This window comes from Capricornis sumatraensis, chromosome 7, assembly GCF_032405125.1.
Source record: "Capricornis sumatraensis isolate serow.1 chromosome 7, serow.2, whole genome shotgun sequence".
Classification (NCBI taxonomy): domain Eukaryota; kingdom Metazoa; phylum Chordata; class Mammalia; order Artiodactyla; family Bovidae; genus Capricornis; species Capricornis sumatraensis.
Genome location: NC_091075.1, coordinates 70,119,736 through 70,146,108, shown reverse-complemented (window position 1 = coordinate 70,146,108; position 26,373 = coordinate 70,119,736). Strand labels below are relative to the sequence as shown.

Sequence of the window (26,373 nt, the reverse complement as noted above, 5' to 3'; positions counted from 1 at the left end):
GAGAAGGGAAGGTACAGTGTCAGGGCAGTAGAGCTGAGGAAGGAATGGGAGAGTTTTGAAGTAAGCTAGAAAACAGGAGAGCCAGTTGACCTCAGAGTGAAAGAGTGGCACTTGGGAATTGGATGTTAAATTCCAGCACCTGGGCTGGTTTAAAAAATGTTGAACAGAGAATGTTGTTCGTTTTTCTTCTATCCTTCTTCCTCCCATCCCTCACTGTTACTTGATGAGATGTTTTTAGCATGAAGAAAGAGGAATTTTCTGACATTTTTATTTTGAAACTTTTTTTCTCTGAAGAGAATGAACATAGGCCTCAGAGTCTTCCTTGTCATAGCGGACAGTTTGCAGCAAAAAGATGGTGAACCGCCAATGCCAACGACAGGAGTTATCCTTCCCTCAGGAAACACCTTGCGTGTAAAGAAAATTTTCCTCAATAAAACTTTGACAGATGAAGAAGCAAAAGTCATAGGTTAGTGTTAACTGGAATAAATAAATAATACAGTTTAATGTTCTTTTGTGAAAGTTTATGATCCAAGCTAAAATGAATATATTTGCCTACATACATTTATTTGCCTATGAATGTATGTGTCAGGTTATTCCAGGATATAGAGTGATACAAAATGAATACATTTTCTATAATATCTGTAAATTTTCATGTTAGGAGACTTTGGATTAAATATTTTCTTTAGTTCAGTTCAGTCGCTCAGTCATGTCCGACTCTTAATATTTTCTTACATGATACTATCCATTGCATCTTGTCCTTCTTCAAATTCAGTTGTGTGCATAATTTTTATACATTTCCTCCAGTATACTGAAGCTGATCATCAGGGAGAAGAGTATGTCAAAGTCAGAATTTCTTCTGTAACATCAATAAGCTAATGGCAATTAAAAGTCAATAACCTTTTATATTTTACAGAGAATAACTAATTATTCTGTGTCTAATGTTTTACATTTTGTAACTGAGCTTTTTTTTTCCCTCCTCCAGGAATGTCAGTTTACTATCCTCAAGTGAGAAAAGCATTAGATAGCATTCTAAGACATTTGGACAAAGAAGTTGGGAGGCCCATGTGTATGACTAGTGTGCAGATGTCCAATAAGGAGCCTGAAGATATGATTACGTATGTAGTCAGTAATTTCTCTTCATTGCTATTTCAGTTTTCATAAGTATAGAGGGTTGATTCTGCTTGTTTGTTCCCTGACTTTTTCTTCTGGAGTTTGCCCCTGTTGCCATCTGCTGCAGTTTTTGATACAGTGCTTCTTTCCACAGGCTCAGTTTTACCCTTTTATGTGCTGTCAAATCAATATAGATAGCAAAAGTCACCCTTGATCTATACAGTTCGTTGTCAGTGACGAGGCCTTATGGATAAATCCTAACTACCCCAGATGTGTGTGGACATGGCTGGTTTCAGTCAGTTCAGTTGAGTTGCTCAGTCATGTCCGACTTTGAGACCCCACGAACCGCAGCAGGGCAGGCTTCTCTGTCCATCACCAACTCCCGGAGTCCACCCAAACCCGTGACCATCGAGTTGATGATACCTTCCAACCATCTCATCCTCCGTCATCCCCTTCCCCTCCTGCCCTAAATCTTTCCCAGCATCAGGGTCTTTTCCAATGAGTCAGCTCTTTGCATCAGGTAGCCAAAGTATTGGAGTTTCAGCTTCAACATCAGTCTTCCAGTGAACACCCAGGACTGATCTCCTTTAGGATGGCCTGGTTGGATCTCCTTGCAGTCCAGGGTACTCTCAAGAGTCTTCTCCAATACCACAGTTCAAAAGCGTCAATTCTTCGGCACTCAGTTTTCTTTATAGTCCAACTCTTACATCCAAACATCACCACTGGAAAAACCATAGCCTTGACTAGACGGACATTTGTTGGCAAAGTAATGACTCTGCTTTTTAATATCCTGTCTAGGTTGGTCATAATTTTCCTTCCAAGGAGTAAGTGTCTTTTAATTTCATGGCTGCAATCACCATCTGCAGTGATTTTAGAGCCCAGAAAAATAAAGTCTGCCACTGTTTCCCCATCTATTTGCCATGAAGTGATGGGACTAGGTAGCATGATCTTAGTTTTCTGAATGTTGAGCTTTAAGCCAGCTTTTTCACTCTACTCTTTCACTTTCATCAAGTGGCTCTTTAGTTCTTCTTCACTTTCTGCCATAAGGGTGGTGTCATCTGGATATCTGAGGTTATTGGTATTTCTCCCGGCAATCTTGATTCCAGCTTGTGCTTCCTCTAGCCCAGCGTGTCTCATGATGTATTCTGCATATACGTTAAATAAGCAGGGTGACAATACACAGCCTTGACGTACTTCTTTTCCTATTTGGAGCCAGTCTGTTGTTCCATGTTCAGTTCTAACTGTTGTTTCATGACCTGCATACAGGTTCCTCAAGAGGCAGGTCAGGTGGTCTGGTATTCCCATCTCTTTCAGAATTTTCCACAGTTTATTGTGATCCACAGTCAAAGGTTTTGGCATAGTCAACAAAGCAGAAATAGATGTTTTTCTGGAACTCTCTTGCTTTTTCAATGATCCAGTAGATGTTGGCAATTTGATCTCTGGCTCCTCTGCCTTTTCTAAAACCAGCTTGAACATCTGGGAGTTCACCCTTCACGTATTGCTGAAGCCTGGCTTAGAGAAATTTAAACATTACTTTACTAGCATGTGAGATGACTTCCATTGTGTGGTAGTTTGAGCATTCTTTAGCATGGCCTTTCATTGGGATTGGAATGAAAACTGACCTTTTCCAGTCCTGTGGCCACTGCTGAGTTTTCCAAATTTGCTGGCATATTGAGTGCAGCACTTTCACAGCATCCTCTTTCAGGATTTGAAATAGTTCAACTGGAATTCCATCACCTCCACTAGCTTTGTTCATAGTGATGCTTCCTAAGGCCCACTTGACTTAATATTCCAGGATGTCTGGCTCTAGGTGAGTGATCACACCATCGTGATTATCTGGGTCATGAAGATATTTTTTGTATAGTTCTTCTGTGTATTCTTGCCACCTCTTCTTTATATCTTCTGCTTCTGTTAGGTCCATACCATTTCTGTCTTTTATCGAGCCCATCTTTGCATGAAACGTTCCCTTGGTATCTCTAATTTTCTTGAAGAGATCTCTAGTCTTTCCCATTCTGTTGTTTTCCTCTATTTCTTTGCATCGATGGCTGAGAAAGGCTTTCTAATCTCTCCTTGCTATTCTCTGGAACTCTGCATTCAAATGGATATATCTTTCCTTTTCTCCTTTGCCTTTGGCTTCTCTTCTTTTCACAGCTATTTGTAAGGCCTCCTCAGACAGCCATTTTGCTTCTTTGCAATTCTGTTTCTTGGGGGTGGTCTTGATTCCTGTCTCCCGTACAGTGTCACGAACCTCCATCCATGGTTCATCAGGCACTCTATCAGATCTAGTCCCTTAAATCTATTTCTTACTTCCACTGTATAGTCATAAGGGATTTGATTTAGGTCGTACCTGAATGGTCTAGTGGTTTTCTCCACTTTCTTCAATGTAAGTCTGAATTTGGCAATAAGGTATTCATGATCTGAGCCACAGTCAGCTCCTGGTCTTGTTTTTGCTGACTGTATAGAGCTTCTCCATCTTTGGCTGCAAAGAATATAATCAGTCTGATTTCGGTGTTACCGTCTGGTGATGTCCATGTGTAGAGTCTCCTCTTGTGTTGTTGGAAGAGGGTGTTTGCTATGACCAGTGCATTCTCTTGGCAAAACTCTATCATCCTTTGCCCTGCTTCATTCTGTACTCCAAGGCCAAATTTGCCTGTTACTTCAGGTGTTTCTTGACTTCTTACTTTTGCATTCCAGTTCCCTGTAATGAAAAGGACATCTTTTTTGGGTGTTAGTTCTAAAAGGTCTTGTAGGTCTTCATAGAACTATTCAACTTCAGCTTCTTTGGCATTGCTGGTTGGGGCATAGTCAAATAAATGCTCTTATTTCCAGAGCTTTGTTCAACAAAAAAGAAAACCTGAAAACCTCCTGGGAACTGAGGGTACAGAGGGAAATAATGTATGAGTAGTTTCTTGTATGAGAAACTGTACCTCACGTCACCCTCCACCCCACTCCCAGAACTGCTTGTCAACACAGAGTTTCCGTTTATTGTTAGGGACTTCCTTCTGAGAAAGATATATTTTATGGCAACAAGTTCTTTTACTTGCTAGAAAGTATCCGTGTACTTTTTACAAGAGGACTTCTTTATGCTGTTAATATCTGCTTTGTAGGTCTTAGACCACCAAATTGGATTCTGGATCTCTCAATGAATGCATGGTTACTATATACTAGTATATGCTAACATCTCTGTGCGTGCTAAGTCACTTCATCGTGTCTGACTCTTTGTAACCCCATAGACTGTAGCCCACCAGGCTCCTCTGTTCATGGGATTTTCCAAGTAAGAATACTGGCGTAGTTGCCATTTCCTTCCCCAGGGGATCTTTCTGACTGAGGCATTGGACCCTCTTCTCTTTCTCTCCTGCATTAGCCTTGGCAGGCAGGATCTTTCCCACTAGCGCCACCTGGCAAGCCCCAGGAGAGTTTCTCTAATGTGAAGGGGTTCTTTTTCCCCTTGCGTTACTTCCTCTGGGAAGTCATCCTTTTGGCCGCACTTGCCTCATTTATGCCCATGAATGTGCCTCACTGAGTTCCTCTGACTGCATATGTTGGATCTTCAGTGATAGCAGTGTCAGCTTCCCCTCGTCAGCTGTTTCTTCTGTAACTCCATTAATGTTTGATTTGAATTTCACTTCCAGTGTTCACTTCCTTTTTCCTTTGCTGTACTTTAATTTTTGCTGGCCAACTTACTCTTTTGATTATCCATTTTTGTCCAGTATCACCTGAGTTTTCCACTGGAGACAGGGAATCAACACAGCTACACACTTTTGCCGTGTGAACCAAATAACAGATGTATAGTGACCAATCATGACAGACTTAGACAAAATTGATGTGAAGAAATCATTGGTTATGATACACATCTGTTATTTACATCCTGATTTGTAGGCTGAAGAGCTAATAGGGAAGCTTGGCTATACAGTTACTTTCAGTTAATATCAGGTAACAGAAAATTGAACCACCCTGTTGGGGACTGGTATTATTTGACTAAATTATGGTAAGTAAAATCATGCATATTGGGACAAAGCTAAGAGAAGACTGACTATATATAAAATCACTAAAAACAAGTAGTAGATTCATAGACACTATAATGAATACTGACCCCAAAACTCTTAAAACATCCCAATTCTTTTCTATATAAAAATTGTTTTATTGGGCCAGCTGAAGGACAATTTGTGTCAAATAAATTAACAGCTTTCCCTTGAAATATAGAGCACAATAAAAGCCAGTATATAAAAGGTTAGATATTTAAAATAAATAAATAAAATCATTGAATAACTAGGGAAAATACAGGTGAATTAAATTCTATCAAGCATATGGAAGATCCAGGATTTCCAAATTTCACATATTTTATTACATAAACAATATGCTTATTTTTGTGTGTGTTTGTATATTCTGAAGTAAAATAAAAAGACAAGAACAAACCATACCACCAGTGGTATATGAGAATGTCTGTTTTCTAAAACTCCTGTTAGTATATGATCTTGAAAATAAAGAAAAATTTTTGTTAATTTTATAGGCCCCCAAATAACTAATATTAGGTTATTTAATGTCTATATTATTTAATAATTAAATATACATCAAATGTTAAATCAGAGATTTAACTTATTTGAAACAATTAATAAATATTATAAATGTATATGTGTGTGCTCAGCTATGTGTGACTCTTTGAAACTCCATGGACTATATAGCCTGCCAAGCTCCTCTGTCCATGGAATTTTCCAGGCAAGAATACTGGGATGGGTTGCCATTTCCTACTACAGGGTATCTTCCTGACCTAGGGATCAAATCCATGTCTGTTGTGTTTCCTGCATTGGCAGGCAGATTCTTTACCACTGCGCCACCAATAAATAATTTGCTTAATATTTACTATTTGAATATTTGTTATGCTTGTTTTCTTTTTTAAAAAGTTTTTTAATTGAAGTTTAGTTGATTTATTACAGTGTTGTGTTAGTTTCAGGAGTATAGAAGGGTGAATCAATTATATATATACATATATCCACTCTTTTTTAGATTCTTTTCACATGTAGGCTATTACAGAGTATTGAATAGAGTTCCCTGTGCTATGCAGTAGGTCCTTATTAGTTATCTATTACTAGTTATCTATTATTAGTTATTAATTGCTAATTACTGAAAACCTTTTTTTCTTGTTAGCTGTGTTTTTTTCCTTAATTATATATTATTTTTTTGCATTTATAAACTGATAGTTATTTACTGGAAATGTATATACTCTTTTTATTATGTTAAATACATTAAACTTTTAGAGGTGGGCTCATATTTTCTGTAATAATTTTTCTAAGTTTGCTTTCATTGTTTGATGTATGTAAGATTCATTTTATTAAGTCCTCTTGTAATCTGTTTTTTAGCGGGGAAAGAAAACCCAAAATTGACTTGTTTAGAACTTGCATTGCTGCTATTCCAAGGCTGATTCCTGATGGTATGAGCAGAACTGACCTTATTGAACTGTTGGCAAGGTAAATGAGAATTCCTGTTTGTGAGTTTAACTTTTATGTCAGTCAGTCTTTTTAGATTTCTAAAGCATCCCATTACTATTATCACTAAAAAAAAGTAGTGATAAAGACATTTTTAATCTGTGGATAACTCTCTAAACTCCCATTTTTGTCTTTTGTTTTGTTAACACATTCTCCTTACTCATCTTTCAACTTTTAAAATTCTTCTGGGTTCCCCTGTAAATCCTATTTTTAAATTCCTTGCCTTTCCATCTAGTATTTATTATTTCTTGGGATTTATAGAACATGTTCTGTTAACATATGGACATTATCAGTGTGTAATGACACTCACTAGGCAATTAATTATTGTGTTAACTCCTATAGTCCTTTCTTTAGCACCTAAGGTGATGACCAGGTCTCATTTTCACTTTTTTTCTCTTATTGGAGAGCCCATAGAGTTGAAGTTTTTATCTCTTTCCTCACTAGGCTCTATAAAAAGAGTAATTAATATGACATCCAAACTTAAATACCAGTTCCTGGAAATAATTCTAAGTTGAAGTGATGGCCTTTTGAAAAACTGTTTTGCTGATACAGTTGGGGATTCTCTTTAAATAAGGGGTCAACAGACTTTTTTTGTAAAAGACAAGATAGTGACTGTTTTAAGATTTGTGAGTCATGTGGTCTCTGTCACAGCTGTTCATCTCTGCCATTGTAGTGAAGAAGCAGCCACCTGTTAAGGAGCCTGGCTGGATTTGGCCCTTGAGCCATAGTTTACTGGCCCCACCCTAATGGGAAACCAAGCACAAAGACTATCAATGGAGCAGTGATATCTTACCATATTCGAAGATTTTTACTGCTTGCTGAACTCTTATTACTAAGTGTTAAGTTAAACTCACAATGAATAAACAGTTAATAGACTGCTCCAGCAGCCTTTCCCACCTCCGTGGTCACAGAGCATTTCAAACACCCATACACTACCCACCCTCAGCTCTTGAGGGTTGCACTAGGAGACTGAATGGTATTGGATGAGGAGGAGAAGAAAGAGGTGACTTTGAAACTTGGCACCATGAGATAAAGTCATCCCTTCCCACTGTATCTCTTAACTCTTGCTATAAATTAGATTGCAGAGTTAACAAAGTTCCTGTCAGCATTAGGGAGGGAAAACAAGTTTAATTATTTATATTATTCCTTGAGAAAGCAGTAAACAAGTGTCATTCACTTCTGCTCTTACGCCTCCCACCTCCATTTAGTTCACCATTTTGTGGATGGCAGTCCATATTCCCCACCAAAGTGAAGTTGCATCCGCAAGGGGCAGCGGTGGAGGAGCCGAGTAAAGGAGCAAACATCTAGCCAGTGATTGACAGTTTGCTTTGCTATTGACTTTGCTTCTTTCCCCTGTGATACTTAATTTATTTTGGCAGAGAGAAAGATTCCCGTGTCTGCTTATTTTGTCCCTAGCTCCTATCATTTGGAATTGTGATGTCTAAATCTTAATTTACTTAGAATAAAGCAAGCAAACAAACAAAGCAAAGATACACTGTAAGTTTGCAGATCTGTCTGCTGTCTCCCGGGAAGGTTCAATAGTTCTCCTGCCATAAATGAATCCGGCCCCTTTCTCTGCGTGGATATATCCTAAGACAAACAGAGAGGTGTAAATTCATGGATTTATGGAATGTTGAACAACCCTTATAGCCAGCAGCATGGAGTTGGTCACTCTCCTTTCCCACAGTCTCTCCTTTGCTGCCACTATCAGAGACAGAACACTGGACTGAGACCCTTGATCTGACCCTGTGTGGTATTTCCAGTGTGCTGCTGTAACTGCTGCTGCTTCATGGCTCACTTCCGGGTCTTTGTATTAAACAATTGTAATACATTTTCTCCGCAGTCTCATTATCAGTTGAAGGTTAGCTTAGTGAAGACCAGAACTGAGTTCTGCAGGGCAAAGACTGATATCACACAGCGTTCTTCCTCTATCATTGAGGATAACTCCATCTTTTCAGCTGCCCAAGCATGTAACTGTGGCGTATTTTTAAATATCACCTACTTATCTTTATTCATTCAGGCTGTTTCTAATCCTGATACATGTGTCTTGATGGTCAATCATGTAAATAATTCTCTGTAGCCCCAAACAGAAACTCTTAGTCATATAGCATTAAATATTAGTAGTTTCATTGCTGCAGCCATCTTTTATGATTTTCTTGTTTATCAAAATCCTTTAACTAATATTACATTCCTGTCCTCATATCTTATTGATGTCTTTAAAAGGTAACTATATATAGCCTCTCCTATAATTTACTTAACATAAATTCTCTTGAAGACTTCATATGTTACTTTTTTTTTTCATCTTCTTTCTAGGCATACCCCATTTATGAAGTTACAGCTTAATTCTCATTTTCATTTTCAGGAATTATTTCTGTTAAATTCATTCCATCTTGATTTGTATTTTTTTCTTCACAATCAGCCATCTTATGTTTAACTGTAAACTCAGCAGCGTGAAAGGAGCAATAAACTGTCCTTTCCAGTGATAGCATAGGACTAAATCAATGTGAGCTAGTACTAAGGTATTATATAATTCAGCATAAATTTGACTGATTATAGAATAATATATGGCATTTTAAGGATTAAAGAATTTTTAAATGTAATTCTGGTTCATTAGCCTGTGTTTTCTAAAGTACAACATTTGAGTTATGATCGAACTTACTATTCTGAATTATCAAACTTACTATTCTAATGCCAACTGATATTAATAGATTGATGTGAATTTAAATAAATGAATACAGGTTAGCATAAGGACAAATATAGCACAAAAAGTGAACATTGGTTCCTATTTTCTTACTTCTTATGAACCAATTGAGAGGATGTATTTTTTAAATTTAGTTTTGAGTTTTAGATGATAAAACTCTTTGGAAGGTTTTTGAGGTTTGCTAATGGAATTTTGTTCTTGGTAGGCTCACAATTCATATGGATGAAGAACTTCGTGCTCTGGCTTTCAATACCCTGCAGGCACTAATGCTTGATTTTCCAGATTGGCGTGAGGATGTCCTTTCAGGATTTGTTTATTTTATTGTTCGTGAAGTGACTGATGTCCATCCCACACTTCTTGATAATGCTGTAAAGATGTTGGTACAATTAATAAATCAGTGGAAACAAGCAACCCAAATGCATAACAAAAACCAGGACTCACAGGTACCAGACTCTTTCATAATGTTCCTCTGTGCATGGTCAGTGGTAAATGACTGGTTATGATGTTAAAACATTGACTCCCACAAAAATTAGAAGTTTCATTAGTTTTACTTCCTTTCAAAATGTTTGTAACCCCTTAAACAGAACTTTCCTATAGTTTATGTATTAAATATAGAAATTAAATTCTTCCTTTGGTAATAATTAGTTTTCAGTGAACATACAAAGTGGAGACAATTCTAACTCACATATAGGCTGTTTCCAATATATTGAATGCTGGTATAATAAAAAATGTTGGTAGCCTTTCAGTTGAGTTATTTGGTTGCTTATCAAAGGCACCAGTGGTCCCCATTTCACATATACAGTATATGTGCTTCTTAACCGAAAAGGGTGCTCAAATTATTGATTTGTGAAAATGTAGAAGCCGTAGAACCTTGGATATTAGAGCTGGATCATCTAAGCCAACCCAGCTTCTCAATGTTCAATAAGCCTGCACATCACCATCTCCTAGGTGATGCCACACTGCTGGTCCAAACTTTGAGTACAAAGGATGCCATTCAGTCCTTCATTTTCCATATAGAAATGTTGGACCAATAGTGATTAAGTGTCAACTCTAAAGCTTTTTACAAAGTAGCCAGAGAATGATAGAACTTAGGTACATTGCATATTCATGTGTTTTAGACTGTCAATTAAATGCTTTTTTCACTATATGATGTGAAATTTTTGTAAATTAAATGTTATTTAAATTTCTTGAGCTGAGGCAGACCTGTAGCAGTCATTTTTATGATTTGCTTTACTCTTTACTAATTGTTTTACTGGAATACATACTTTTTTTTTTTAACTTGTGTTTTATTTTTCAAGCATGGTGTAGTTAATGGAGCCTCTCATCCCCCTCCTCTGGAAAGGAGCCCATATTCCAGTGTATTCCATGTGGTCGAAGGGTTTGCACTCGTCACTCTCTGTAGCAGCCGACCTGCCACTAGGAGATTAGCTGTCAGCGTCCTTAGAGAAATACGGGCTTTATTTGCACTTTTGGAAATACCTAAGGTAAATTTTAGATATTTCATTCAGCTATCTAATGAAAATACTTAAAAAACTATCCTTTTGTCCATCTTTGTTCCATTTCTGTTTTTACCGTGCAGGTATAATTTACTTTTTAACAAGATCTTTTTGAGAGGTTCTAAGCTCACCTGCATGCCTTCTATTCCATTTGTAACAGATAGGGCTAAAGTATATTTGTAATGCTTATCTAGGTTTGGCTGCTGTTCTTAAACATTCCTAAACTTTAATAGACATGTGATGTCTTTTTTATAGGGTGATGATGAATTAGCCATAGATGTGATGGACAGGCTGAGCCCATCCATTCTTGAGAGCTTCATTCATCTCACTGGGGCTGATCAGGTAACTGTAATGATTTCATGCTATTCAGCAATGTTTTGAAACTTAAGATGTACATACATACATACCTGAGTTTCTTTTACAAATATCATGCATTAGAAAGTATTTGTGAATAAAAAATAATTTTTAAAAAGTGGCATACACAAAGTGGCACTACATTATGCTATGGTTAGTACTCTTCCCCACAAAAATATAAATATTTTATCTTTGTAAAATTCCAATCTTTCCAGTCTAAGAAGTTTCTATTAAATCTGGAGTTGCAATTGACTACTGTTTGCTATTGATTATGGCATATAGTATTCTTGACCTGTATGTGCTGGTTAAAGGGCTATCGAAATTTTTTCTGTTGAAATTCAAAGCAAAAAATTTGCACTCTGCACCTTGCAGTAAGTGTATTTGTTTGCTTTGCCATATAAATTCAAGTGCATAGAGTAAATATGTAATATCTTATGCCTGAGTCATATGTAATTTGGGGCTTCCCTGGTGGTCAGTGGTAAAGAATCTGCCTGTCAATGCAGGAGATGTGGTTTCAATCCCTGGGTTTGGAAGTTCCCCTGGAGAAGGAAATAGCAACCCACTCCCATGTTCTTGCCTGGAAAATTACATGGAAATAGAAGCCTGGTGGGCTGCAGTCCATGGGGTTGCGAAAGAGTCATACACAACTTAGCAGCTAAACAACAGCAACATATGTAATTTCACTCATTAAAATGAAGAAAAACACTTCATCAACACATACATTACTAAGAAAGCTTATGCTATCTTTCTTAGTTTGGTTTGGGGGAGAAAGGTCATATATGACGTTTTCAAAACTGATAAGAATAAGTATCAAACTTTACTAATTGAAATTATTTTCTTCCTGTTTTGCAATACCTGCACAAGAGGTTTCTATGCTTTCTACATAACTCTTGACTCTTACAACTCAAAGTTACATGTAACCAAGAGAGATAATAAAATTCTGTTCAATTTAAAGAATTCTGTTTTAGATTATTAACTATGACTTGGCCAACAAGAAGAGAAGTGAGTGAGTCTCTTCTAGTGCCTAAAGCAGTGCCTGACTGAGAGCAGGTCCTTTGTAAATATCTGTTGAATGATCAGGTGAATCAAGCCTCTGTTCAGTTTTTAAGACTCTATTTTTTGTTGTCTATTGAATCAAAAATAATTTGCTCTGAAGTCTTTATCTCTTCATTTTAAGAGCTTTGACTATTATTGAGCAAATATTTGAGAATGTGTAGCTCTTCTTGCCTGGAGAATCCCAGGGACAGTGGAGCCTGGTGGGCTGCCACCTATGGGGTCGCACAGAGTCAAACACGACTGAAGTGACTTAGCAGCAGCAGCAGCAGCTCTGGAGAGGAGCCCATTTTCCATTCTGTTCCACTTATGCAGACATAGTACACAGTGGCTCCCCTGACACCTCAGATAGTAAAGAATCTGCCTGCAATGTGGAAGACCCAGGTTCGATCCCTGGGTCGGGAAGATCCCCTGGCGAAGGAAATGGCAACCCACTCCAATACTCTTACCTGGAAAACTCCAGGGACAGAGTAGCCTGGCAGGCTACAGTCTGTGGAGTCGCACAGAGTCGGACATGACTGTGCAACTGACATTTTCACTTGTCTTGCAGTGCACATCAGCATGAAAGTTAATGGTTCATTTTTGAGTTCTCTAGTATCTTGAGTATCCTGTGAGTTGCATATTCATACAAGAATTACATAAGTGGTGATTCTTAACCTTTTTGGTTTATAGATCTTTTTGAGACTAATAAAAATTATATAATCTCTTCTAGAAAACTGCATGTGAACAAAAACCTTATATACAATTTCAGGAATTCTGTACCTCCTTAAATGTATCTCAGACTTCATATTATCCCTGTTTAAGAATCTCTGTTGTAGAAACTACCTGTAGACCACTTTTATAGTTTAAAGCAATTTATATGGTAAAACTTACAAAAGTTGTTGAAATATGCAATAATGAATTTTTTTCTCTGCTTAGACTACTTTGCTGTACTGCCCGAGCTCAATAGATTTACAGACATTAGCAGAGTGGAATTCCTCTCCCATTAGCCACCAGTTTGATGTGATCAGTCCATCACACATATGGATATTTGCACATGTGACCCAAGGCCAAGACCCATGGATTATAAGTCTCTCCAGTTTTTTAAAGCAAGAAAACCTTCCAAAACACTGCCCTACAGCTGTGAGCTATGCTTGGATGTTTGCCTATACAAGGCTTCAGTTGTTATCCCCACAAGTTGATATAAAGTAAGTGATTTTCCTAGTGTAAATTTTATAATATATAGGCTGTCAGCCTTCATAACACATGCACTTGAAAAGTTCTACAAATTGGAAATCCCATAAATGACATGCCATAATGTACTGGTGTGTTAAGGAGGACAATGAAAGTTATAAAGGATATAGTCATATAATCCTTTCATTCTCTTTGTATAATTTGGTCTTACAAATTATAATTGTTCATTTACTTAATTATCACACTGCTTGGTACATACTTTGTGTTCAATGATTGAATGAATGAGGAGAGAGTCTGAAGATGAATATGGATGTGGATATAGATAAGCTTGTAGATGGAGGGTGGGAAGTGAAGGGAAATGAGTTCAGTGAGTTTCTGAGCATGATAGTTAAGGGTAACTGACAATGTGACAGAGAGTTGACCATGGCTTTATAAACTGCAGGTTAGTCTTATTCTTAAATTGCAAAGAAAATTTGTTTGAAAAAGCATATATACGTTTTTTGGTTTTGTTTTTATTGTTTGTATATATGCAGTGGCACCCCACTCCAGAACTCTTGCCTGGAAAATCCCATGGACAGAGGAGCCTGGTAGGCTGCAGTCCATGGAGTCGCTAAGAGTCAGAAACGACTGAGCGACTTCACTTTCACTTTTCACTTTCATGCATTGGAGAAGAAAATGGCAGCCCACTCCAGTGTTCTTGCCTGGAAAATCCCAGGGACGGGGGAGCCTGGTGGGCTGCCGTCTCTGGGTTCGCACAGAGTCAGATACGACTGAAGCGACTTAGCAGCAGCAGCAGCATACATACTTGTTAATTATATATTGATACAGATTCTCAGGTATTGTTTATTGGATGCCATTTTTTTAATGAAGATTGACACTTGCCACCTTGTATAATATTTATGAACTTATTTAGTCTCCTTTATTTTACCATATTTTAAATGATAAAATACCTCTCCTACCACCTAATATACACTCTCCTACCACCATTCCCTGTATCCACTTTCTGCTCTATTTTTCTTCATCAAACTTAGCACCATCTGACACTTTTATTTCTGTGTTGTATATCTCCCCTAGCACACATGATGGTGGTGATTTTTTTAAACAGGTTTTTTTTGTTGTTGTTCTTTTACTCCCATCACAGTGCTCTGAACCTTTTTTAAGATATTAAGAAACTATTGATGAATCAGTGGCATGATATGTATTGTTTATCTTAGTAGATTATAAGCCTACTGAAAGTGAGGACTAAAACTTAGTATTTTTCCTGTTTTGTTTTGCTCTCAGTCGTTAATCCCAAAAGAATTTTCCGTTTTTGAGAATATTTATGGAATTGTTCCAAAATATTTTAGTGGTCTAATCTCTCAAAACAGAAATTTGATAGAAGCTTTAAAAATGTAGATATTCTTTGACTCTGCAATTCCAGTTTCAGGAATTTACCCAAGAAAATAATTAAATGTTATTATAATTAAGCATATATTCAAATGTTTAATATTGTGTATAATAGGGAAAAATTACTGTTAGCTTAAATATCCAACAGTGAAAGTGTGCCTCTATAAATCATCATAATCTCTATGATATATGGTCATCAAAAGTGAGGTCATGGAAGTATATTTATTTACATGAAGGATGTTTCAACATATATGTTAAGTATAAAGAGCAAATACAGAACAAATGAAGTAATATTATTCAGCTTTTATAAGCTAAAAGAGATACATTTATACCTTTATTCATGTGTCTGAATTGAAGATGAGTAGAAGAATATATAGAGCTTATTTTGGCGTTGGATTAATGGTGATTTCCATTTTGTTTTCACTTTTTTTCCTCTGCGTTGAGTATATATAATAAGTTATAAAATGTGACCTGATAAAATATTAACTGTACCCACAGAAATAATAGTTTATGTTAAAATGATCCTATAATGTTTTAACTTTCAATCTTGTATTTTACTCATTATATCTTATTCCACAGAGATTCAGTGGTTATGCTAACCATCTCCCCTAAATTGGTAGAAATTTACCTTTAGTTGGACTTTCCTGGTAACTGAGATGGTAAAGAATCTTGCCTGCAATGCAGGAGACCCGAGTTCAGTCCCTGGGCCGGGAAGATCCCCTGGAGAAGGGAATGGCCACCCGCTCCAGGATTCTTGCGTGGAGAACTCCATGGACAGAGGAGCTTTCGTTTAAAAGAAACTTTTTTAAACACATGTTATTTACATCTGCCTGTTCTTCTTTTTCTCAGTAGCCCCATCAATGCTAAGAAAGTAAATACTACCACAAGCAGTGACTCATACATTGGCCTGTGGAGAAACTACCTGCTTCTTTGCTGCAGCGCAGCGACCTCCACAGCATCCTCAACATCTGCAGGTTCTGTGAGGTGTTCTCCTCCTGAGACGCTGGCGTCCACCCCTGACAGTGGCTACAGCATTGATTCTAAAGTAAGTTTTTGAGTTCTGTCATTGAATCCAAATGACAGCATAAAAGGAATGTTTTAAAATTTCTTTTTCAGGACAATAAAGTAACTTGATTGAAAAGTGTGTTAGTTACAGGCACTAATACTGAAAATGGTTCAAGAAATCCCTGTTACTATTGGGTTGGCCCAAAAGTTCCTTCAGGTTTTCCATAGCAGCGTATGAAACCCGAACGAACTTTTTGGCTACCCCAATGTTTTAACGGATGCTTAGTTGGAACCAATAATATATAAAGTTTTTCTTTTAGAATCTCCCTAAATTATGTAGTAGGACAAATAACTTGATAAGAACAGTGATATGGTCTCCATGATATGAAATAAAATATTATCAGATGGTTGAAGGAAACTGACAAAACTTAATACTGGGTGTTTAACTTTAACACTGATGATTCTTTTAGAAGTAGTTTTTTGTTTTTACTTATTTTTACAGGTCAAAAGAAATAGGCTAAAGGAGGGATTCAGCCTGTATTACATGATAGTGAGTGTCTGTAAGGAATTAAGAGGCCTGCAAATCCCACTTCTGTTAACAAATTTGTAGTGAGCAAATTCACAGTGACCCTTTTAAGATGATGTACATTAGAGGTGAATTCTGAAGCACCATTCATTCTAAAATGTCATTATTCCATTGTCTGTGACCAAATATTGTTGAAATGTCATATTATTTATTTGAATGTACTATCATTAGTGGCTACTATAAATACAATATCTTTTTTTCAGATTATTGGCATCCCATCCCCTTCATCCTTGTTTAAGCACATAGTTCCAATGATGCGCTCTGAGAGCATGGAAATCACTGAATCCCTTGTTCTAGGTCTTGGCAGGACCAACCCAGGAGCATTTAGGTATTTATCTTTATATGTTTCTCTATGTAGTAAAATAGTAAATGTGGCTACTTTTTGAGAAGGCAAGGTAGCATACTTATCAGGATAGTTTCATATCGATCCTGACTTTTACCAGCTAGCTAGCCATTTAACATTTAGCAGTTCCTTTAATATATCTGCACCTTTATTTTCTAATTTTGCTTAACATTTACCCTATTTTCTTCAAAGACTGATTATGAAAATCATATATTATACATAAACATGTTCTAGAGATTATAAGATGCCATGTAAAGGTATATTTTCCCTCCTGTCTTACATAGTGATTCTGTTGCTTAAAAATAGTTTTTCTCCTTCTTGTTCAAGAGAGTGACTATTCTTAAAAGAATTATTTATGTACATATTTTATATCATTCTTGATGTTTTTAACAATCATAAAGCAATTCTTCCTTTTTGCCTGAGTTTCTTCTTTGTTATTGCTGACTATATCCTGAATTTAAAAAAATATTTATTTATTTATGGCTGCACTGGGTCTTCCTTGCTTTGTGCAAGTTTTCTCTAGTTGCAGCGAGCATGGGCTGCCCTTCACTGCGTAGTGTCGGCTTCTAATTGCCATGGCTTCTCTTGCTGAGGAGCACAGGCTCTAGCATGTGCAGGCTTCATTGTTGCAGAACGTGGGCTCAGCAGTTGCAGCATGGAGCTTCTAGAGTGATCACGGTTCAGTAGTTTTGGAGCATGGGCTTAGTTGTTCCACGGCACATGGAATCTCCTCGACCAGGGATCAAACCTGTGTCTTTTGCATTGGCAGGCAGATTCTTATCCACCGTGCCACCAGGGAAGTTCTGGATCCTGAATTTTTTCTTTTGAGGTTGTCCTCTATTGATGTGGTGTAATGTTTGATGTTTTGTCTCCAAGGTAACAGAGAATAGGTTAATAAATTATGTCTGTAGGTGTGGATAGCATTCATTATAAATGAAGTGTTGGAAGATTATTTTATGACAAGTAAATACACTGTTGTGCTAATAGAAAACAATGAGGTACAAAAATTATCTTAGTTTCACAAATCCCCATAAATAGAAACAATTCTGAAGCAGATACTTTGAATGTCTGCAGTAGTTTCTATAGACAATTAAATTGTGGATGGATTTTATTTTCTTCTTTTTTTTTTTTTTTTTTGTATTTTCCCAATTTTCTACAGTGAGTACATTTACAATTTAAAATCAGGATATAAGCAAAAAAAGATGATTTTCATGAAGTTCATACCTTTTGACTGATAATTTCATTTGTAAGGACTAATCCTATTGAGATAATCAGAATTGAAATCAAAGATTAATATATAAAGGTGTTCACAGGACATTATTTGTTTTAACAGATAAAATTTAATGAGTCAGTAATAACTGAAAATGGTTAGGAAAATTATCATATTCAACCCAATACTAGGGTATTATAAATTAATTAATGGCATGTGAAAGTGCTTATACTAGTGTTAATTTAAGATAAAAGGATAATATTTTATGTATGTTAGAGTTTCAACTATGTAAAGTATATATGGGTTATAAAATGATTGAACAGGTATTTATCTCTACAAATTAGAATAAGTGGCCTATACCATTTTTTTCTATTTTTCAAATATTCTACAGAGTGTATGTGTTATTTCACAATCAAAACAAAACAGAGACTTCTGGCGGTCCAGTGGTTAGGACTGCATGCTTTCACTGCCAAGGACCCAGGTTTGATCCCTGGTCAGGGAACTATGATTCCATAAAGCCATGTAGTATAATCAAAAAAAAAAAAACCACAATAAAAATTGTGTTTAAAACTGTAAGATTAGGGTTAACATTTGTCAGGTTATATCATATATTAATATTTACATATTTCTACAGGTCAGAGTGTATGTTTGGCTATTAATTGAAAGAATGTATATTATTTTTCTTCTAGGGAACTAATAGAGGAATTACATCCCATAATTAAAGAGGCACTTGAACGAAGGCCAGAGGTAAACTGTGTAGTTTTATATCATTAAATATTTATTTGGCAAACACGTAAAATTGGCTTCTATATTCTATATAGTATAACAAAATTTAGAAATTCAGAAGTAAATAAGTCTAGTGCCATTTTCAACATTTTTAAAACATGTGGAAACCACTACCATCCCCACTCCCCAGGAGATCTTACTCAGAAACCCATTCTGTAATACAGATGTTAAATTTTCTCTGCCTGAAGTTAGGGTGGTTAGAGTCTGGATCAGAGTCCACTGATCTCTGTAAACGACCAGATAGTTATTTTCATCTTTGTAGGTCATCCCATCTCTGTTGCAGCTGCTCAGTTTTGCTGCCTAGACAGCTAAATAGGTGGGTGTGGCTCTGTTACAGTTACAGGCAGCAGTGAGCTGGATCTGGCCTGAGGGGTATATTCTTCCAACCCCAGGTCTAGAACCCCAAATCTACACATCAGGTTCTGAGCTACATTGAGAAATCATAGTTCTTGTGGAACAGATGTTGTATAATCTATAATTACAACAATGTATTATGCACACAAATCAAGTAATAGGTAAAGGGTTAGATGAGCTACAGAGAAGAAAGCCTTTGATTCTGCCTGTGGAGTAAGGGAAAGCTTTTTAGTTGAGGTAGTGACATTTGAGGTGAATTTCTGAAGCATATTTCCCCAGTAGACAAGCAAGGGAAAAACATTCTAGGTAGAGGGAACAGCGTTTGCAAACTTTACTTTTAAAAATTTTGGACATTGCATGTTTTTCTTTGTAATTATGTTATGGGGAAAGTGATGGAATGTTAGGCTGGAAAGCAAGAAAGGAACTATCACGTGAAAGGATTAAAGCTCCTGGTTTCAGCTTTATCTAATAGACCAGTGGTCCCCATATGGCAGTAGAATCTGAGAATTAGCCAGAGAGCTTGCAAAAAATTATAGATTCCTGGGCCTAGCCTATTCAATGAGAATCCCTGGAGTAGAGCCCAGAAATCTATTTTCTTAAGCACCTTAGATGAGTCTGATGTAGAACACTGAATTAGAATGACTGCTAGCAACGATGGCAATCCTCTGAGGAATTTTAGCAAGAGAGGAAGATGACAGTAGCTACTTTATATGGGAACCTTATGACAGCATCTGTAATTCTTCACTTCCTTTTTTTCTAATTCAGCCCGGTGGAGTAGTGATAATTCTCCATTTTGTAATTGATTAGATATTTGCTTCAAAATAATATGTCGGTTACAGTGCAAGTGGAATTGGAAATAAAATTAAGTGGCAGTATGTATACTAATCAATTTCAGGACAAAAAGTCATCATAGCAAGGGAATAGATATGCACAGTGATGTGTCTGAATGTGCACTGTATTTTGAGAGCATTAGACTCACAGTCTTTCTATGAACACAGAATGAAAGCAAGTCAACTAAACCTTTGCAGAAATCCTCAAGCACTGTTAAGAAACCATTTCATTCAGTATGAATTGCAGCAAACTTGGTAAGAGCTCAGAGAAGCAGTAAATTTAATGAACTGGTTATCCACAACTGGCCTGTTTTGGAAGACAGAAAACTGGGTTGTAGGCAAGAAAGTGAGAGACGAATTCTTAGTAGTCTGTATTACATCATGAATGAAATGATGAGCTCAAGAAGAAAGTGATATAGGAGATTAATTATAGCTTACTATTATATTGGTTCCTGTTAGAAGGAGAATCAAGTTGAGATGTTACAATGACTCTTCTAGGCATTAATACTTTGGCCTTAGTAGGGTAAACATATTTATTCACACCATAATGATCAAAGGAATTTCTTTCTGCTTGTATATTTGTGTCAGAATTAACTGATAAGTGAAAAATCATGGTATAAATGAAATCTCTGAGGTTTCTTTAGTCCCCTTTGTGATATTTTCCCTCCCTTTCTGTCATATTATTGGGAGCATCTCAGGGACTCTTTATCATCCAAAGAGAGTAGTTTACTAACTGTTTCAGTTCCTCTAAAGTTGTCAGATTAGGAAATCTGACCTAAAAATAACCATAAAGTAAATATGGACTTAATTCTGTTTCTCCCTTCATAAGTTTAGTACTATATAAAATGTCATTTTATTTTATTTTCTTGTTAATTTCAAATTAATCCACACATACCTTTTTGATGTAATAGCCCGTAGACTGTCTGACATCTACCTTGCAGAAGCAAAATAACAAGCCTCCAAACTCGTAAGGCATTCCCAGTATTCCCTCTAAGTTACACCAGCAAATTTTCTGTCAACTTACTTAAAGGACTTTTAATTAGAATCTTTGTTATCTTTGGAATAGAATATGAAACGGCGCAGGCGTCGAGATATTTTACGAGTACAACTGGTACGAATATTTGAACTGCTGGCAGATGCTGGTGTCATCAGTCACAGGTAGGTATTGGATTTTGATTTTTTTTTTTGGATTTTGATTTTTAAAACCTGAAATTTATTAGAGAACATAATTTTTTTTTCTCTTAGGAAATATATAAAAACCGAAAAGTACCTTTGTAACAACAAAAAATCTGCACCACTATAAATATTATTTACTAAAGCTGTATCTAGCCCATGGCTAAAAAATATATTGAAGAACTATCACTCGTACAAATTGCTTCAGGCAAAGGTTGAGTGGAATGTACTTATGATTTTAATATTTCTTGAGATCTAGTAATCTAAGCAGTAGACAGCGACCTTTTCTTTTTCCAGGGATGGGTGTCTGTTTTAACTATGTCTTACCTTATTCAAGATCTATTTTTTCTAGAGTTGTAAAAATCATGTTATTTAAAGGCTACATGAAAGTTTAGCCTTTCATGTAGGCTAAAAAACTTGGCGAATTTACTTCAGTCAACTGTTAATCTATTGTGCTTAGAGCAATTATGAAATCCAAAAACATAATTTCTATTTCCACGCTTTACAAATAAAAAACATAAAACCTAAAATTATTGTTGACCCTAAGGCCAGCGCCTTGAGGAAAATTCCATCAGCTTTATGTAGGGAAATAACTGTTTCCCTAGAAACATAATGGTGTTGGCTGACCATTGAAGGAGTAAAAAGATGAATCTGACCATTTCCAGAAGAGATCATGAGGAAAAAAATATTAATAAGCAAGTATAGTATTTATTATTACTTTACCATTTATCCTGATCATTTATTTCAGAGTGTGCCTAACACATTTCATATTTAACATCGAATGTTTTTCACAAGTGCTTTCAAAATATAGCTTTAATGAGAGAGAATCTAAACCATTGATTTACTATTATAGTAAATGAAAAGCAAATGAAAGAAAAAAGAAGCATCATTCTTTTTTTTTCCTTTGCTACTTCACAAAAATAAAACAATGGAAGTTAGCCAAAATGAATTTGACACTTGCTGAACTTGATGCAAAAAATTAACCTAAAATACATCTGAATCTTTTTTCTTTTTTTCTTGCTTTTATTGTAATGTTAGTAATGCAGTTGCATGTTTTATTTTTGGATTTATCTTTTTTTGGTTGTTTTTTGCCCCAAGAGAAATCAAAATAAAATGAACACTATTATGGACTTTTTTTTTTTTTTTCTCTCTCGCTTAAGGTAAAAAAGATGAATTCTGGCATGGCCAGGAGGCAGGGATCTTCAGTTTGTTCAATCAGTCGATCCTCTGTGCCTGGCGCATAGTAGGTACTCAGTTATTCTGAGTCAGCTTACAATCTACCATGTTGGTTTCCCAGCCACTGTGAAGTGTTGACCCAGAGTTTAAAAACATTCACTTGAGGAATAAAGGAGAGTTTCATCATGAATACATTCAATGTATTTTTATAGTCATAGACCGGTATTTTTTATATGCTGTACAATCACTGTGGCTCCTTACTCTGATTTTCATGGCTTTAGGATGTTTATAAAAAACTATTTGTAGCTATTGAAAGAGTATTTTTACTTTTGGAATCATAAACTTTAGAGGTATTTTCAAATAAATATAACAAGGAAAAGATAACTAAATTTCTATTGGCAAAACACTCTCAAGTACCTACCGGTCACATACTTAATAACTGATGGAACAAGACTGGAATCCAGGATTGGGGACTCTCTCACCAGTGACATTCTTGCAGTTAGTGGACTCTAGGCCCAGAACCCTGGCCTCAGAGAATCTTCCTGTAGAGATTCTTGAAGAAACTTCCAAGGTCTAAAATAGAAGATTAAAAAACCAACAGTCTTACTTGAATTCTCTTAAATTTTTGCATCCCCAGTAATAGCAGTCATTTTTGCTGAGAATAGGTACCTGATGGGTATTTGATTGATTATGCTAAAGGCATATATGTAGGACAACTGTGTAAATATACACAATTAGTCTTTCTTCTTTCTACCTTCTAAACTGATCTTCCCTGTTCCGGTTGTGTCTCCTTATATTTTTATTTTGAAAAGCCATAGATTTTGATGGAGAGAATAATGTTGACTTAAATTATAGTTTAAAATCATGTTTTCCTTAACATGAATTTTCTTCCATATTTTCAGTGCAAGTGGTGGCCTTGATAGTGAAACACATTTCCTCAACAACACTTTATTGGAATACGTAGATTTAACTAGACAACTCCTGGAAGCAGAAAATGAAAAAGATTCTGATACACTGAAGGATATACGATGCCATTTTAGTGCCTTAGTGGCGAATATCATTCAGAATGTTCCAGGTATGATTTTTAGTTCCTCAAACCCATAAATGAATATTAAGAGACTCTCATAATCTTTCTCCCCCTGAGGAATGGTAATCTAAGTTGACAAGCAACTTGTGAACATTTGAAAAATATGTCAGGGTAACTTTTGGAACTTGAGAAGTAAATGATGCTCTATAGAGGAAAAGAGCATGGTTTCCTCTACATTGTCTGAGCTGAAGCTCACTAATGTAAAGATATGATTTAATCCATTACTCAGCACTTGTCTACAACTTCTACTTTGGTTCATTATGATCCTGTTGAGTTTCTTCAACAAGGAGTGCTGCAGAGAGCTTGTAGAATAGATTTTTTTTTAAGTGAAAAGATTTCTTGGAGATCACCTAAACCAGCAGCAAAAGGCAGCAGAGTGGGTTTTGACTCCAGACCTCACGCTTTACTGCAGGTAGATCAGCTCCCTTGTTGTCTGTTATGTATCAATATGTCAAGATTCCATGTAATGATTGTTGTATAGCTGAAAACGGTATATATAGTCCAAAGCCCTCTCTTACCAGTTAATCATGATCCAGAAGTATGTTGTGTTAATGTTTTGGCCAAGGTTAGCACGTAGCCAACAGCAACCCAGGGAGAGAAGCAGGGTCCTGATGCCCAGCTCTGGAGCATTGTGACTGCCATGCACTTCTACTCGGCCAAGATGCTGTATTTCACATAACACTGCATCTCACTTAACATGATAATGTACACTGCAGCTCTGTTCCTGTGATATGCATAAATGTAAATAATTTCTGTTACTATGGAGGTTGGGAGTAGGTTAAAATGAAAACTTTTGCTTTCTTTTTATATAATATTATATATCCAGTAACAATCCTGGGTGCTCAGACGGTAAAGAATTTGCCTGCAGTATGGGAGACCTGGGTTCAATCCCTGGATTAGGAAGATCCCCTGGAGAAGGGAATGGCAACCCACTCCAGTATTCTTGCCTGGAGAATCCCATGGACGGAGGAGCCTGGTAGGCTACAGCCCATGGGGTTGCAAAGAGTCAGACACAACTGAGCGACTAACATCACCACCATCCAATAACAAATAAACTGACATGCCTATTAAGGGAAGAAGAAATGGAAATAATTTTTTCTGCCTGTTTTTTATTTACAGTGCACCAGAGAAGAAGTATTTTTCCTCAGCAGAGCCTTCGTCACAGTCTGTTTATGCTGTTCAGTCACTGGGCAGGTCCTTTTAGCATCATGTTTACACCCTTGGACAGATACAGTGATAGAAATATGCAAATTAACAGACATCAGTACTGTGCACTGAAGGTATTTACCTAAAAATCTGACTTCTTTTTTCTTAGGTTAAGAGTGGAGTTAAAATTTTTTTCTCTCTCAGTGCCTGGTGTTATAAAAAGGATCAGGATTTCTTCAGAGTACCTGAGAGTAATAGAATATATATTTGCCTGTTGTATTCAAATACTTATTCTGGAACTTTATTTAAGTGCATAAAATGTAATATAGAAATATTCCAGAATCTATGAAAATTGGAAGCCACATTCTTAAAGAATTGAGGATTGCTTCCAAAAAATACTTATTTTTTTTCTTACTTAAGTACTTTCTCTTGATCTTTTTTTTCCCTTCACCTCCAGTACTGTTCAAACTCCATGTCTAATGTAGTATCATGTACATGTATTTATGTACTGCTCATAGTAAATTTCTTAGTTTCAAAAATTACTATTATGCTTTTCTTTGTAAACAAAAAAAGATATTGTGGCTATATAAGCATGAGTAAAATATCGTGCCTCTTCTCATTAAGCAACCAACATTTAACCTCTGAAATGTTTTAAATGTAATTCTAATATTATTGTTTGAAGGCTATGTCTGCTGTACTCTGTTGTGGCCCTGTTGCAGATAATGTAGGACTTTCATCAGATGGCTATTTGTACAAATGGTTGGATAACATTTTGGACTCTCTGGACAAAAAGGTAATTAAAATTCTGTAGTAAATTACCACTGCATTGCATTATTTGGGGGCTTCCCAGGTGGCACTAGGGTTAAATTATCTGCCTGTCAGTGCAGGAGACGCAAGAGATGCAGGTTCCATCTCTGAGTTGGGAAGATCCCTTGGAGTAGAAGATGGCAACCCACTCCAGTATTCTTGCCTAGGAAATTTCATAGACAGAGGAGCCTGGTCGGCTACAGTTCATGTGGTCTTAAGAGAGTATGGGCCCAAAACATATTATGTAAAACTAAATAGGACACCATAAACTAAGAGATTTCTAATTCTTATTTAGTTCTCATGTAAATAATTTTTATTTCCCTCTTAGAGGATTAGAATAGTAGTGTGTATTTATCTCAAAAAGGGTTTTAAATCAGTAAAAGAGTATTATTGTGGAATACTTTAAGCTCCATGGAAGAAATACGCTGTTTGCTCTGTTTAATTTTTTTGATAATTCTCCAATTAATCACTTTTCCCCCCTTATTACTCATACCATACACAGACTTCACAATTTAAAATAAGCCTTACATTTCTTCCCCTTGGAAGAAATGTATTTTGTATTGGGCTATCAAAAATAATAAATTTCGACAAAAATAGCTGGGGAGGTTAATCACTCATTTTCCTGAAAGCACTTAATCACTGTTCCTATTCATCAGCCACCTCCGGGGCTCTGCTGGAAAATTGAATTGTACGACTAAGAGTCTTATATAAAAAGCAGGAGACCATATTTAATTTCTCTGTGTTGGTGGTTCTGCTGGTTGAATAAAATCAGAAAGAGTTGAACTAAAGGAGACTTGAGTTTTGTGATGAAATACAATAAATATATGCACTGTATTATTTTAATTGAAATGTAAGAGGAGTAGATAAATAATATATCCCTTTCTTTGTCCTGGGCAATTTTGTGACCTTTACTTAGGTTCATCAGTTGGGCTGTGAGGCAGTTACATTACTGCTGGAGCTGAACCCGGATCAGAGCAACCTGATGTATTGGGCGGTGGATCGCTGTTACACTGGTTCCAAGAGAGTGGCAGCTGGCTGTTTCAAGGCCATAGCTAATGTTTTCCAGAACAGGTACTCTAGATTTTGCTGTCTTTCATTATTTAGCATCTCTTAA

The 26,373-nt window shown here is 36.3% G+C and overlaps 1 protein-coding gene across 1 annotated transcript in view; it reads left to right on the top strand.

Moving 5' to 3' along the window:
* FRYL (FRY like transcription coactivator) overlaps positions 1 to 26,373 on the top strand; it is a 215,933-nt gene that overhangs the window by 125,719 nt on the left and 63,841 nt on the right. The window contains exons 16-30 of the mRNA XM_068974804.1: positions 295 to 466; positions 983 to 1,115; positions 6,468 to 6,575; positions 9,500 to 9,737; positions 10,593 to 10,778; positions 11,046 to 11,132; positions 13,116 to 13,384; positions 15,606 to 15,801; positions 16,551 to 16,675; positions 18,590 to 18,647; positions 20,937 to 21,028; positions 23,122 to 23,294; positions 24,426 to 24,586; positions 25,135 to 25,245; positions 26,176 to 26,330. Coding sequence (XP_068830905.1) covers positions 295 to 466; positions 983 to 1,115; positions 6,468 to 6,575; positions 9,500 to 9,737; positions 10,593 to 10,778; positions 11,046 to 11,132; positions 13,116 to 13,384; positions 15,606 to 15,801; positions 16,551 to 16,675; positions 18,590 to 18,647; positions 20,937 to 21,028; positions 23,122 to 23,294; positions 24,426 to 24,586; positions 25,135 to 25,245; positions 26,176 to 26,330 — 2,264 coding nt within the window. The remainder of the gene's footprint in view (positions 1 to 294; positions 467 to 982; positions 1,116 to 6,467; positions 6,576 to 9,499; positions 9,738 to 10,592; positions 10,779 to 11,045; positions 11,133 to 13,115; positions 13,385 to 15,605; positions 15,802 to 16,550; positions 16,676 to 18,589; positions 18,648 to 20,936; positions 21,029 to 23,121; positions 23,295 to 24,425; positions 24,587 to 25,134; positions 25,246 to 26,175; positions 26,331 to 26,373) is intronic.